The sequence below is a fragment of the Oncorhynchus keta genome, unplaced genomic scaffold (genome assembly GCF_023373465.1).
Source record: "Oncorhynchus keta strain PuntledgeMale-10-30-2019 unplaced genomic scaffold, Oket_V2 Un_contig_2577_pilon_pilon, whole genome shotgun sequence".
Lineage (NCBI taxonomy): Eukaryota > Metazoa > Chordata > Actinopteri > Salmoniformes > Salmonidae > Oncorhynchus > Oncorhynchus keta.
The window spans coordinates 61,272-77,500 of record NW_026284622.1 but is presented as its reverse complement, the minus strand read 5'-3'; the positions used below and the strand labels follow the sequence as shown (position 1 = coordinate 77,500).

The 16,229-nt window shown below is 44.5% G+C and overlaps 1 protein-coding gene across 1 annotated transcript in view; it reads right to left on the bottom strand.

Moving 5' to 3' along the window:
• LOC127922463 (voltage-dependent T-type calcium channel subunit alpha-1H-like) overlaps positions 1-16,229 on the bottom strand; it is a gene marked incomplete at its 5' end in the record, with an annotated part of 133,385 nt that overhangs the window by 73,981 nt on the left and 43,175 nt on the right. Inside the window, 3 exon segments of the mRNA XM_052506229.1 lie at positions 389-544; positions 1,530-1,647; positions 3,086-3,271. Coding sequence (XP_052362189.1) covers positions 389-544; positions 1,530-1,647; positions 3,086-3,271 — 460 coding nt within the window.

Genomic DNA, 16,229 nt, shown 5'->3' with positions numbered 1-16,229 from the left:
GGGTGGAGAGAGAGATGGATGGATGAAGGGGGGTGGAGGGAGAGATGGATGGATGAAGGGGGGTGGAGAGAGATGGATGGATGAAGGGGGGGTGGAGGGAGAGATGGATGGATGAAGGGGGGGGTAGAGAGAGGAATGGATGGATGAAGGGGGGTGGAGAGAGAGATGGATGTATGAAGGGGGGTAGAGAGAGGAATGGATGGATGAAGGGGGGGGGAGAGAGAGATGGATGGATGAAGGGGGGTAGAGAGAGAATGGATGGATGAAGGGGGTGGAGAGAGAGATGGATGGATGGAGGGACTCTACAAATAATGTCCAACCAGATACCCTGGCCTGTAAAACCCCATAGAATCCTGTAGAAACTAGTTGAACCCAGTAGAACACTTACCTCCGCCTGAAAGCCCTCCACCAAGATGGCCACCAGCAGGTTGAAGAGGACGTAGTTCCCAAAGGTCATCAGAGCCACAAAGTAGAGAGCAGCGAGAGGAGAGGTAGAGGCCATGCCGTTATACAGGACCAGATTCCAGTCCTCCTGAGTCAGGATCTATAGACAGAGAGAGAGGAGAGAGAGGAGAGAGAGGGATGAGAGAGGAGAGACGAGAGGTGGAGGCCATGCAGTTATACAGGACCAGATTCCAGTCCTCCTGAGCCAGAATCTATAGACAGAGAGAGAGGAGAGAGAGGGATGAGAGAGGAGAGAGAGGGATGAGAGAGGAGAGAGAGGAGAGAGAGGGATGAGAGAGGAGAGAGAGGAGAGGAGAGAGGAGAGAGGAGAGAGGAGAGGTGGAGGCCATGCCGTTATACAGGACCAGATTCCAGTCCTCCTGAGTCAGGATCTATAGACAGAGAGAGAGGAGAGAGAGGAGAGAGAGGGATGAGAGAGGAGAGACGAGAGGTGGAGGCCATGCAGTTATACAGGACCAGATTCCAGTTCTCCTGAGTCAGGATCTATAGACAGAGAGAGAGGAGAGAGAGGAGAGAGAGGGATGAGAGAGGAGAGAGGAGAGGTGGAGGCCATGCAGTTATACAGGACGACATTCCAGTCCTCCTGAGTCAGGATCTATAGACAGAGAGAGAGGAGAGAGAGGAGAGAGAGGGATGAGAGAGGAGAGAGGAGAGGTGGAGGCCATGCAGTTATACAGGACCAGATTCCAGTCCTCCTGAGCCAGAATCTATAGACAGAGAGAGAGGAGAGAGAGGGATGAGAGAGGAGAGAGAGGGGTGAGAGAGAGAATGAGAGAGATGAAACAGAGGAGAGAGGGATGAGAGGGATGATAGAGAGGAGAGAGGGTATCGGCCTAATTATGCTCTGCGTGCATTATTGGGTGTGTCAGTCAGCCAGCCAGTCAGCCAGCCAGCCAGCCAGCCAGCCAGCCAGCCAGTCAGCCAGTGTGTGTGTGTGTGTGTGTGTGTGTGTGTGTGTGTGTGTGTGTGTGTGTGTGTGTGTGTGTGTGTGTGTGTGTGTGTGTGTGTGTGTGTGTGTGTGTGTGTGTGTGTGTGTGTGTGTGTGTGTGTGTGTGTGTGTGTACCTGGAACACAGTGACGATAGCCCAGAGCAGCGAGTCAAAGTTCTTCCTGTCAGGTAGCGTGTCTCCACTGTCCAGCTTCAGACCAAACTTACAGCCAAACAGATGCATGCCTAGGATACTGCAACACACACATTACACACATTACACACACACAGAGACACAGACACACACATTATACACTCAGTAACTTCAAAAAGAAAGATGAAAAACCTGACTCTGATGTCATCTAATACCTGACTATGATGGCATCTATTACCTGACTATGATGTCATCTATTACCTGACTATGATGTCATCTATTACCTGACTATGATGTAATCTATTACCTGACAATGATGTCATCTAATACCTGACTATGATGTCGTCTAATACCTGACTATGATGTCATCTAATACCTGACTATGATGTCATCTATTACCTGACTATGATGTCATCTATTACCTGACAATGATGTCATCTATTACCTAATATAATATAATATAATAATAATATAATAATAATAATATAATAATAGCCTGACTATGACTAATTACTATGACTAATTACCTGACTATGATGTCATCTAATAGCTGGCTATGATGTCATCTAATACCTGACTATGATGTCATCTAATACCTGGCTATGATGTCATCTAATACCTGACTATGATGTCATTGAGAACAGACCTGACTATGAAGATGATGTCATCTAAGACCTGACTATGAAGATGATGTCATCTAAGACTTGACAACAAACCTGACTATGAAGATGATGTCATCTAAGACCTGACTATGAAGATGATGTCATCTAAGACCTGACAACAGACCTGACTATGAAGATGATGTCATCTAAGACCTGACTATGAAGACGATGTCATCTAAGACTTGACAACAAACCTGACTATGAAGATGATGTCATCTAAGACTTGACAACAAACCTGACTATGAAGATGATGTCATCTAAGACCTGACAACAAACCTGACTATGAAGATGATGTCATCTAAGACCTGACTACAAACCTGACTATGAAGATGATGTCATCTAAGACTTGACAACAAACCTGACTATGAAGACGATGTCATCTAAGACCTGACAACAAACCTCACTATGAAGATGATGTCATCTAAGACCTGACAACAAACCTGACTATGAAGATGATGTCATCTAAGACCTGACTATGAAGATGATGTCATCTAAGACCTGACAACAGACCTGACTATGAAGATGATGTCATCTAAGACCTGACTATGAAGATGATGTCATCTAAGACTTGACAACTGACCTGACTATGAAGATGATGTCATCTAAGACCTGACTATGAAGATGATGTCATCTAAGACTTGAGAACAGACCTGACTATGAAGACGATGTCATCTAAGACCTGACAACAAACCTATGAAGACGATGTCAGAAGGTCTCTACATACCATGGTCCTTCTGTAGCTCAGTTGGTAGAGCATGGCGCTTGTAACGCCAGGGTAGTGGGTTCGATTCCCGGGACCACCCATACGTAGAATGTATGCACACATGACTGTAAGTCGCTTTGGATAAAAGCGTCTGCTAAATGGCATATATATACCTGAATATGAAGATGAAGAGCATGAGCAGCATGCAGAAGGTGGCTACGTTGTCCATAGTCTTCATCAGAACCACCAGCTGTCTGCGCAGGGCGGGCAGGAACCGGACCAGCTTCAGGACCCGCAGCAGACGGAACGTACGCAGGACTGACAGACCGCCGTCCGCCTGCCCAACGATCTCCCATACACTGAGAGAAACACATAAAACGTTACAGCTAGCTTAGCATTTAGCATCGAGCAACAAGTTATAGATAGCTTAGCATCGAGCAACAAGTTATAGATAGCTTAGCATCGAGCAACAAGTTATAGATAGCTTAGCATTGAGCAACAAGTTATAGATAGCTTAGCATCGAGCAACAAGTTATAGATAGCTTAGCGTTGAGCAACAATTTATAGATAGCTTAGCATCGAGCAACAAGTTATAGATAGCTTGGCATTGAGCAACAATTTATAGATAACTTAGCGTTGAGCAACAAGTTATAGATAGCTTAGCGTTGAGCAACAAGTTATAGATAGCTTAGCATTGAGCAACAAGTTAAAGATAGCTTAGCATTTAGCAACAAGTTATAGATAGCTTAGCGTTGAGCAACAAGTTATAGATAGCTTAGCATTGAGTAACAAGTTATAGATAGCTTAGCATCGAGCAACAAGTTATAGATAGCTTAGCGTTGAGCAACAATTTATAGATAGCGTTGAGCAACAATTTATAGATAGCTTAGCATCGAGCAACAAGTTATAGATAACTTAGCGTTGAGCAACAAGTTATAGATAGCTTAGCGTTGAGCAACAAGTTATAGATAGCTTAGCATTGAGCAACAAGTTAAAGATAGCTTAGCATTTAGCAACAAGTTATAGATAGCTTAGCGTTAAGCAGCAAGTTATAGATAGCTTAGCACTGAGCAACAAGTTATAGATAGCTTAGCATTGAGCAACAAGTTATAGATAGCTTAGCATTGAGCAACAAGTTAAAGATAGCTTAGCATTTAGCAACAAGTTATAGATAGCTTAGCGTTGAGCAACAAGTTATAGATAGCTTAGCATTGAGTAACAAGTTATAGATAGCTTAGTATTGAGCAACAAGTTATAGATAGCTTAGCATCGAGCAACAAGTTATAGATAGCTTGGCATTGAGCAACAATTTATAGATAACTTAGCATTGAGCAACAAGTTATAGATAGCTTAGCATTGAGCAACACGTTATAGATAGCTTAGCATTGAGCAACAAGTTAAAGATAGCTTAGCATTTAGCAACAAGTTATAGATAGCTTAGCGTTGAGCAACAAGTTATAGATAGCTTAGCATTGAGTAACAAGTTATAGATAGCTTAGCATTGAGCAACAAGTTATAGATAGCTTAGCATCGAGCAACAAGTTATAGATAGCTTAGCGTTGAGCAACAATTTATAGATAGCGTTGAGCAACAATTTATAGATAGCTTAGCATCGAGCAACAAGTTATAGATAACTTAGCGTTGAGCAACAAGTTATAGATAGCTTAGCGTTGAGCAACAAGTTATAGATAGCTTAGCGTTGAGCAACAAGTTAAAGATAGTTTAGCATTTAGCAACAAGTTATAGATAGCTTAGCGTTGAGCAGCAAGTTATAGATAGCTTAGCATTGAGCAACAAGTTATAGATAGCTTAGCATTGAGCAACAAGTTAAAGATAGCTTAGCATTTAGCAACAAGTTATAGATAGCTTAGCATCGAGGAACAAGTTATAGATAGCTTAGCGTTGAGCAACAATTGATAGATAGCTTAGCATTGAGTAACAAGTTATAGATAGCTTAGCATCGAGCAACAAGTTATAGATAGCTTAGCATTGAGTAACAAGTTATAGATAGCTTAGCGTTGAGCAACAATTTATAGATAGCTTAGCGTTGACCAACAATTTATACATAGCTTAGCGTTGAGCAACAAGTTATAGATAGCTTAGCATCGAGTAACAAGTTATAGATAGCTTAGCATTGAGCAACAAGTTATAGATAGCTTAGCATTGAGCAACAAGTTAAAGATAGCTTAGCATTTAGCAACAAGTTATAGATAGCTTAGCGTTGAGCAGCAAGTTATAGATAGCTTAGCATCGAGTAACAAGTTATAGATAGCTTAGCATTTAGCAACAAGTTATAGATAGCTTAGCGTTGAGCAGCAAGTTATAGATAGCTTAGCATCGAGTAACAAGTTATAGATAGCTTAGCATTGAGCAACAAGTTATAGATAGCTTAGCATTGAGCAACAAGTTATAGATAGCTTAGCATTTAGCAACAAGTTATAGATAGCTTAGCATCGAGCAACAAGTTATAGATAGCTTAGCATTTAGCAACAAGTTATAGATAGCTTAGCATCGAGCAACAAGTTATAGATAGCTTAGCGTTGAGCAACAAGTTATAGATAGCTTAGCATTGAGTAACAAGTTATAGATAGCTTAGCATTGAGCAACAAGTTATAGATAGCTTAGCATCGAGCAACAAGTTATAGATAGCTTAGCGTTGAGCAACAATTTATAGATAGCGTTGAGCAACAATTTATAGATAGCTTAGCATCGAGCAACAAGTTATAGATAACTTAGCGTTGAGCAACAAGTTATAGATAGCTTAGCGTTGAGCAACAAGTTATAGATAGCTTAGCGTTGAGCAACAAGTTAAAGATAGCTTAGCATTTAGCAACAAGTTATAGATAGCTTAGCGTTGAGCAGCAAGTTATAGATAGCTTAGCATTGAGCAACAAGTTATAGATAGCTTAGCATTGAGCAACAAGTTATAGATAGCTTAGCATTGAGCAACAAGTTAAAGATAGCTTAGCATTTAGCAACAAGTTATAGATAGCTTAGCATCGAGGAACAAGTTATAGATAGCTTAGCGTTGAGCAACAATTGATAGATAGCTTAGCATTGAGTAACAAGTTATAGATAGCTTAGCGTCGAGCAACAATTTATAGATAGCTTAGCGTTGACCAACAATTTATACATAGCTTAGCGTTGAGCAACAAGTTATAGATAGCTTAGCATCGAGTAACAAGTTATAGATAGTTTAGCATTGAGCAACAAGTTATAGATAGCTTAGCATTTAGCAACAAGTTATAGATAGCTTAGCATCGAGTAACAAGTTATAGATAGCTTAGCATTGAGCAACAAGTTATAGATAGCTTAGCATTGAGCAACAAGTTATAGATAGCTTAGCATTTAGCAACAAGTTATAGATAGCTTAGCGTTGAGCAGCAAGTTATAGATAGCTTAGCATCGAGCAACAAGTTATAGATAGCTTAGCATTGAGCAACAAGTTATAGATAGCTTAGCATTGAGCAACAAGTTAAAGATAGCTTAGCATTTAGCAACAAGTTATAGATAGCTTAGCGTTGAGCAACAAGTTATAGATAGCTTAGCATCGAGTAACAAGTTATAGATAGCTTAGCATTGAGCAACAAGTTAAAGATAGCTTAGCATTTAGCAACAAGTTATAGATAGCTTAGCGTTGAGCAACAAGTTATAGATAGCTTAGCATCGAGTAACAAGTTATAGATAGCTTAGCATTGAGCAACAAGTTATAGATAGTTTAGCATTGAGCAACAAGTTATAGATAGCTTAGCATTTAGCAACAAGTTATAGATAGCTTAGCATTGAGTAACAAGTTATAGATAGCTTAGCATTGAGCAACAAGTTAAAGATAGCTTAGCATTTAGCAACAAGTTATAGATAGCTTAGCGTTGAGCAACAAGTTATAGATAGCTTAGCATTGAGCAACAAGTTATAGATAGCTTAGCATTGAGCAACAAGTTAAAGATAGCTTAGCATTGAGTAACAAGTTATAGATAGCTTAGCATTGAGCAACAAGTTAAAGATAGCTTAGCATTGAGTAACAAGTTATAGATAGCTTAGCATTGAGCAACAAGTTATAGATAGCTTAGCATCGAGCAACAAGTTATATATAGCTTCCCTATGGAAATATTACATATTGGAATATATTTCAAGAAAATATAAAGATATTTATATATAAAGGGAAAATGTATTTATCAAATATATAGATATATTTTATTTATGTACATATACTTGTAAAACATTCATGTAAAATACACAAATCACCACTCACAGCCTTCTCTACCCGATGATAATGTTGTCTGCTGACCTCTGACCCCTTAGCATTAGGTTCCTAAAGTGGTGCAATGTAATGTCGAGTCTCTGTTAACCTCTGACCCCTTAGCATGAGGTTTCTAAAGTTGTAAAATACACAAATCACCACTCACAGCCTTCTCTACCCGATGATAATGTTGTCTGTTGACCTCTGACCCCTTAGCATGAGGTTTCTAAAGTTGTAAAATACACAAATCACCACTCACAGCCTTCTCTACCCGATGATAATGTTGCGTCTCTGTTGACCTCTGACCCCTTAGCATGAGGTTTCTAAAGTTGTAAAATACACAAATCACCACTCACAGTCTTCTCTACCCGATGATAATGTTGCGTCTCTGTTGACCTCTGATATCTTAGCATTGGGTTTCCTAAAGTGGTGCAATGTAATGTCGAGTCTCTGTTAACCTCTGACCCCTTAGCATTAGGTTCCTGAAGTGGTGCAATGTAATGTCGAGTCTCTGTTGACCTCTGACCCCTTAGCATGAGGTTTCTAAAGTCGGATCACTGTTGTAGTTGAAAATACACACTGCAGCTATTGACATATAGCCTTTTGACATTTAGCCTATTGACATATAAATTAGCTAGCTTTTGTGAAGGTTGGGAGTCGCTGATAGAACTGGCTAGCTAGCTAAATTATGTAGCTTTTGTGAAGTTGGGTGTCTCTGATAGAACTGGCTAGCTAGGTAAATTATGTAGCTTTTGTGAAGGTTCTCTGGAACTGTGTCTTTTGTGAAGGTTGATAGAACTGGCTAGCTAGCTAAATTATGTAGCTTTAGTGAAGGTTGGGTGTCTCTGATAGAAATGGCTAGCTAGCTAAATTATGTAGCTTTAGTGAGGGTTGGGGGTCTCTGATTGAACTGGCTAGCTAGCTAAATTATGTAGCTTTAGTGAGGGTTGGGTGTCTCTGATAGAACTGGCTCGCTAGCTAAATTATGTAGCTTTTGTGAAGGTTGGGTGTCTCTGATAGAACTGGCTAGCTAGCTAAATTATGTAGCTTTTGTGAAGGTTGGGGGTCTCTGATAGAACTGGCTAGCTAGCTAAATTATGTAGCTTTAGTGGGGGTTGGGTGTCTCTGATAGAACTGGCTAGCTAGCTAAATTATGTAGCTTTAGTGAGGGTTGGGGGTCTCTGATAGAACTGGCTAGCTAGCTAAATTATGTAGCTTTAGTGAGGGTTGGGTGTCTCTGATAGAACTGGCTAGCTAGCTAAATTATGTAGCTTTTGTGAAGGTTGGGTGTCTCTGATAGAACTGGCTAGCTAGCTAAATTATGTAGCTTTTGTGAAGGTTGGGTGTCTCTGATAGAACTGGATAGCTAGGTAAATTATGTAGCTTTTGTGAAGGTTGGGTGTCTCTGATAGAACTGGCTAGCTAGCTAAATCATGTAGCTTTAGTGAGGGTTGGGGCTCTGTGATTGAACTGGCTTGCTAGCTAAATTATGTAGCTTTAGTGAGGGTTGGGTGTCTCTGATAGAACTGGCTAGCTAGCTAAATTATGGAGCTTTTGTGAAGGTTGGGTGTCTCTGATAGAACTGGCTAACTAGCTAAATTATGTAGCTTTTGTGAAGGTTGGGTGTCTCTGATAGAACTGGCCAGCTAGCTAAATTATGTAGCTTTAGTGAGGGTTGGGTGTCTCTGATAGAACTGGCTAACTAGCTAAATTATGTAGCTTTTGTGAAGGTTGGGTGTCTCTGATAGAACTGGCTAGCTAGCTAAATTATGTAGCTTTAGTGAGGGTTGGGTGTCTCTGATAGAACTGGCTAGCTAGCTAAATTATGTAGCTTTTGTGAAGGTTGGGTGTCTCTGATAGAACTGGCTAGCTAGCTAAATTATGTAGCTTTTGTGAAGGTTGGGTGTCTCTGATAGAACTGGCTAGCTAGCTAAATTATGTAGCTTTTGTGAAGGTTGGGTGTCTCTGATAGAACTGGCTAGCTAGCTAAATTATGTAGCTTTTGTGAAGGTTGGGTGTCTCTGATAAAACTGGCTAGCTAGCTAAATGATGTAGCTTTAGTGAGGGTTGGGGCTCTGTGATTGAACTGGCTAGCTAGCTAAATTATGTAGCTTTAGTGAGGGTTGGGGGTCTCTGATAGAACTGGCTAGCTAGCTACATTATGTAGCTTTAGTGAAGGTTGGGTGTCTCTGATAGAACTGGCTAGCTAGCTAAATTATGTAGCTTTAGTGAGGGTTGGGTGTCTCTGATAGAACTGGCTAGCTAGCTAAATTATGTAGCTTTAGTGAGGGTTGGGGGTATCTGTTAGAACTGGCTAGATTGCTAAATTATGTAGCTTTAGTGAAGGTTGGGTGTCTCTGATAGAACAGGCTAGCTAGCTAAATTATGTGGCTTTAGTGAGGGTTGGGTGTCTCTGATAGAACTGGCTAGCTAGCTAAATTATGTAGCTTTAGTGAGGGTTGGGTGTCTCTGATAGAACTGGCTAGCTAGCTAAATTATGTAGCTTTAGTGAGGGTTGGGTGTCTCTGATAGAACTGGCTAGCTAGCTAAATTATGTAGCTTTAGTGAAGGTTGGGTGTCTCTGATAGAACTGGCTAGCTAGCTAAATTATGTAGCTTTAGTGAGGGTTGGGTGTCTCTGATAGAACTGGCTAGCTAGCTAAATTATGTAGCTTTAGTGAGGGTTGGGTGTCTCTGATAGAACTGGCTAGCTAGCTACATTATGTAGCTTTAGTGAAGGTTGGGTGTCTCTGATAGAACTGGCTGGCTAGCTAAATTAGTAGCTTTAGTGAAGGTTTCTCTGATAGAAAAGCTAAATTATGTAGCTTTAGTGAATTGGGGGTCTCTGATAGAACTGGCTAGCTAGTAAGTGAAGGTCATCCTTAGCTAGCCAAATGATTTATAGCAAAACATAATAATAATAATAGTAGTAGTAATCATCCTCCCAGTCCCTCTGGTCTGGACCCTCAGCCAATCAGACCCCAGGCAATGGAGCTTCAACCGATCAGACCCCAAGACAATGGAGCCTCAGCCAATCAGACCCCAGGACAATGGAGCCTCAGCTGGACTGAAAGACAATGGAGCCTCAGCCAATCAGACCCCAGGACAATGGAGCCTCAGCTAGACAGACCCCAGGCAATGGAGCTTCAACCGATCAGACCCCAAGACAATGGAGCCTCAGCCAATCAGACCCCAAGACAATGGAGCCTCAGCTGGACAGACCCCAGGCAATGGAGCTTCAACCGATCAGACCCCAAGACAATGGAGCCTCAGCCAATCAGACCCCAGGACAATGGACCCTCAGCTAGACAGACCCCAGGCAATGGAGCTTCAACCGATCAGACCCCAAGACAATGGAGCCTCAGCCAATCAGACCCCAAGACAATGGAGCCTCAGCTGGACAGACCCCAGGCAATGGAGCTTCAACCGATCAGACCCCAAGACAATGGAGCCTCAGCCAATCAGACCCCAAGACAATGGAGCCTCAGCTGGACAGACCCCAAGACAATGGAGCCTCAGCCAATCAGACCCCAAGACAATGGAGCCTCAGCCAATCAGACCCCAAGACAATGGAGCCTCAGCCAATCAGACCCCAAGACAATGGAGCATCAGCTGTACAGACCCCAGGCAATGGAGCCTCAGCTGGACAGACCCCAGGCAATGGAGCCTCAGCCGATCAGACCCCAAGACAATGGAGCCTCAGCCAATCAGACCCCAAGACAATGGAGCCTCGGCTGGACAGACCCCAAGACAATGGAGCTTCAGCCAATCAGACCCCAAGACAATGGAGCGTCAGCTGGACAGACCCCAAGACAATGGAGCGTCAGCCAACCAGACCCCAAGACAATGGAGCCTCTGCCGATCAGACCCCAGGCAATGGAGCCTCAGCCAATCAGACCCCAGGACAATGGAGCCTCAGCTGGAGACCCCAAGACAATGGAGCCTCAGCCGATCAGACCCCAAGACAATGGAGCCTCAGCCGATCAGACCCCAGACAATGGAGCCTCAGCTGGACAGACCCCAAGACAATGGAGCTTCAGCCAATCAGACCCCAAGACAATGGAGCCTCAGCTGGACAGATCCCAGACAATGGAGCTTCAGCCAATCAGACCCCAGACAATGGAGCCTCAGCCGATCAGACCCCAGACAATGGAGCCTCAGCTGGACAGACCCCAGACAATGGAGCCCCAGCCGATCAGACCCCAGACAATGGAGCCTCAGCTGGACAGACCCCAAGACAATGGAGCCTCAGCCGATCAGACCCCAGACAATGGAGCCTCAGCTGGACAGACCCCAGGCAATGGAGCCTCAGCCGGACAGACCCCAGACAATGGAGCCTCAGCTGGACAGACCCCAGACAATGGAGCCCCAGCCGATCAGACCCCAGACAATGGAGCCTCAGCTGGACAGACCCCAAGACAATGGAGCCTCAGCCGATCAGACCCCAGACAATGGAGCCTCAGCTGGACAGACCCCAGGCAATGGAGCCTCAGCTGGACAGACCCCAGGCAATGGAACCTCATCTGGACAGACCCCAGACAATGGAGCCTCAGCTGGACAGACCCCAGGCAATGGAGCCTCAGCCGATCAGACCCCAAGACAATGGAGCCTCATCTGGACAGACCCAAGAAATGTCTACTGAACAACAATATAAAGGCAACATGTAAAGTGTTGGTCCCATGTTTAATGAGCTAAAATAATGCACAAAAATATTATCTCTCTCATATTTATTTACTTCCCTTTGCCAATATAATCCATTCACCTGACAGGTGTGGAATATCAATAAAATTATTAAACGGCATGATCATTACACAGGTGCACCTTGTACTGGAGGACAATAAAAGGGGAAAAAATGTTCTGTTTTGTCACACAACACAATGCCACACATGTCTCAAGTTTTGAAGGAGAGTGCAATTGGCATGCTGCTGACTGCAGGAATGTCCACCAGAGCTGTTGCCAGGGAATTTCATTTTGTCTACCATTAGTTGCCTCCAACGTCGTTTTAGAAAATTTGTCAGAATGTCCACAGACTACGTGTGACCACGTCAGCCCCAGGACCTGTTGCTTCTTCACCTGCGGGATCGTTTGAGACCAGCCACCCAGAACAGCTGATGAAACTGTGAGTTTTACACAAGCAAATAGTTTTCTGCATGGTCAGAAACCATCTGTGTGCTCGTCATCCTCACCAGAGTCTTGACCTGACTGCAGTTCAGAGTTGTAACCGACTTCAGTGGGCCAATGCTCACCTTAGGTTGGCCACTGGCACGCTGGAGAAATGTGTTCTTCACGGATTAAATCTGGTTTCAACTGTACTGGGCAGATGAAGAACTGTCTGAGTATGGCGTCGTTTGGCCAAGAGGTTTGCTGATGTCAACGTTATGAACACAGTGCCCCATGGTTGTCGGTGGTGGCTACGGTATGGGCAGAGGCCTAAGCTGTGGACAACGAACACTATTACATTTTATCATTGGTAATCATGTGTAATCGTCACCACCTGTTTCGGCATGATAACGCGCAGCCATTGTGAATGGTGATCTTAGGCTTGTGTGCGGCTGCTTGGCCACGGAAACCCATTTCATGAAGCTCCCGACGAACACGGTCGCAAGGATCTGTATACAATTCCTGCAAGCTGAAAATGTCCCAGTTCTTTCACGGTCTGCATACTCATCAGACATGTCACCCCAGTGAGCATGTTTAGGATGCTCCGGATCGACTTGTACGACAGCGATTTCTGTCTGACACTGCTACTCCTTCCATTTCTTGACCATTTCCAGAAACTTCGCACAGCCATTGAAGAATCAACTGATCAACTCTATGTGAAGGAGATTCTGATTATTCCCTAACACATCGTGTTCTAGTCCGCACCATTATCCAGCAAATTCGCACAGCCATTGAGGAGGAGTGGGACAACATTTCACAGGCCACAATCAACAAGCCTGATCAACTCTATGTGAAGGAGATGTGTTGTGCTGCATGAGGCAAATGGTCCCACCAGATACCGGCTGCTTTTCTGATCCACTACCTTTTTATACATGTTATCTGTGACCAACAGATGCATATCTGTATTCCCAGTCATGTGAAACCCACAGAATAGGGCCTAATGAATTTATTTCAATTGACTGACTCAGTAAAATCATATTTTTTGTTGAGTGTATGTTTTTGTTTGTATAATTTGTCATGCTGAAACAGGAAAGGGCCTTCCCCAAACTGTTGCAAGCACAGAATCGTCTAGAATGTCATTGTCTGGTGCCTTGAACGAACCATGAAAAACAGCCCCAGACCATTATTCATCCTCCACCAAACTTTACAGTTGGCACTATGCATTGGGGCAGGTAGCATTCCCCTGGTATCCGCCAAACCCAGATTTGTCCATCAGACTGCCAGATGGTGAAGCGTGATTCATCACTCCAGAGAACGTGTTTCCACTGCTCCAGAGTCCAATGGTGGTAAGCTTTACACCACTCCAGCCGACGCTTGGCATTGTGAATGGTGATCTTAGGCTTGTATGCGGCTGCTTGGCCACGGAAACCCATTTCATAAAGCTCCCGACGAACAGTTCTTGTGCTGCCGTGTGAAACGGACCAGTCTCCATGCTCATCTCAGAGCAGTGTGAAACGGACCAGTCTCCATGCTCATCTCAGAGCAGTGTGAAACGGACCAGTCTCCATGCTCATCTCAGAGCAGTGTGAAACGGACCAGTCTCCATGCTGGTCTCAGAGCAGTGTGAAACGGACCAGTCTCCATGCTCGTCTCAGAGCAGTGTGAAACGGACCAGTCTCCATGCTCGTCTCAGAGCAGTGTGAAACGGACCAGTCTCCATGCTCGTCTCAGAGCAGTGTGAAACGGACCAGTCTCCAAGCTCGTCTCAGAGCAGTGTGAAACGGACCGGTCTCCATGCTCGTCTCAGAGCAGTGTGAAACGGACCAGTCTCCATGCTCGTCTCAGAGCAGTGTGAAACGGACCAGTCTCCATGCTCATCTCAGAGCAGTGTGAAACGGACCAGTCTCCATGCTGGTCTCAGAGCAGTGTGAAACGGACCAGTCTCCAAGCTCGTCTCAGAGCAGTGTGAAACGGACCGGTCTCCATGCTCGTCTCAGAGCAGTGTGAAACGGACCAGTCTCCATGCTGGTCTCAGAGCAGTGTGAAACGGACCAGTCTCCATGCTCGTCTCAGAGCAGTGTGAAACGGACCAGTCTCCATGCTCATCTCAGAGCAGTGTGTAACGGACCAGTCTCCATACTCATCTCAGAGCAGTGTGAAACGGACCAGTCTCCATGCTCATCTCAGAGCAGTGTGAAACGGACCAGTCTCCATGCTCGTCTCAGAGCAGTGTGAAACGGACCAGTCTCCATGCTCATCTCAGAGCAGTGTGAAACGGACCAGTCTCCATGCTCGTCTCAGAGCAGTGTGAAACGGACCAGTCTCCATGCTCATCTCAGAGCAGTGTGAAACGGACCAGTCTCCATGCTCGTCTCAGAGCAGTGTGAAACGGACCAGTCTCCATGCTCATCTCAGAGCAGTGTGAAACGGTCCAGTCTCCATGTTGGTCTCAGAGCAGAGTGAAACGGACCAGTCTCCATGCTCGTCTCAGAGCAGTGTGAAACGGACCAGTCTCCATGCTCATCTCAGAGCAGTGTGAAACGGACCAGTCTCCATGCTCATCTCAGAGCAGTGTGAAACGGTCCAGTCTCCATGTTGGTCTCAGAGCAGTGTGAAACGGACCAGTCTCCATGCTCGTCTCAGAGCAGTGTGAAACGGACCAGTCTCCATGCTCGTCTCAGAGCAGTGTGAAACGGACCAGTCTCCATGCTCATCTCAGAGCAGTGTGAAACGGACCAGTCTCCATGCTCGTCTCAGAGCAGTGTGTAACGGACCAGTCTCCATGCTCATCTCAGAGCAGTGTGAAACGGACCAGTCTCCATGCTCGTCTCAGAGCAGAGTGAAACGGACCAGTCTCCATGCTCGTCTCAGAGCAGTGTGTAACGGACCAGTCTCCATGCTGGTCTCAGAGCAGTGTGAAACGGACCAGTCTCCATGCTCGTCTCAGAGCAGTGTGAAACGGACCAGTCTCCATGCTCGTCTCAGAGCAGTGTGAAACGGACCAGTCTCCATGCTGGTCTCAGAGCAGTGTGAAACGGACCGGTCTCCATGCTCATCTCAGAGCAGTGTGAAACGGACCGGTCTCCATGCTGGTCTCAGAGCAGTGTGAAACGGACCAGTCTCCATGCTCGTCTCAGAGCAGTGTGAAACGGACCAGTCTCCATGCTGGTCTCAGAGCAGTGTGAAACGGACCAGTCTCCATGCTGGTCTCAGAGCAGTGTGAAACGGACCAGTCTCCATGCTCGTCTCAGAGCAGTGTGTAACGGACCAGTCTCCATGCTCGTCTCAGAGCAGTGTGAAACGGACCAGTCTTCATGCTGGTCTCAGAGCAGTGTGAAACGGACCAGTCTCCATGCTGGTCTCAGAGCAGTGTGAAACGGACCAGTCTCCATGCTCGTCTCAGAGCAGTGTGAAACGGACCAGTCTCCATGCTCGTCTCAGAGCAGTGTGTAACGGGGCTAAACAAGTTGTAGGCTTTTGATTCAAATCCTATTGCTTCTAACTTCAATATGCTCTTTAACTAAATAAGACATACACCAGCTCATCACTCAACACTAGTGAGAATCATGTCACCTACAGTATATAGAAAACAGTATAACGAAAAATATGATGTGAATCTTCGCCAATAATTACATATACAGTGGGGCAAAAAAGTATTTAGTCAGCCACCAATTGTGCAAGTTCTCCCACTTAAAAAGATGAGAGAGGCCTGTAATTTTCATCATAGCTACACTTCAACTACGACAGACAAAATGAGAAAAGAAATCCAGAAAATCACATTGTAGGATTTTTAATGAACTTATTTGCAAATTATGGTGGAAAATAAGTATTTTTGAACGTTAGTGTAAATCAATATATCATTTTTCCGTTAGCATCGGATTAGCATCGAGCAGCAAGTTAGCTTAGCAACCTAACGGAAAGTTATAGCTGGCTTAGCATCGAGCAGCAAGGTACAGCTAGCTTAGCAACCTAACGGAA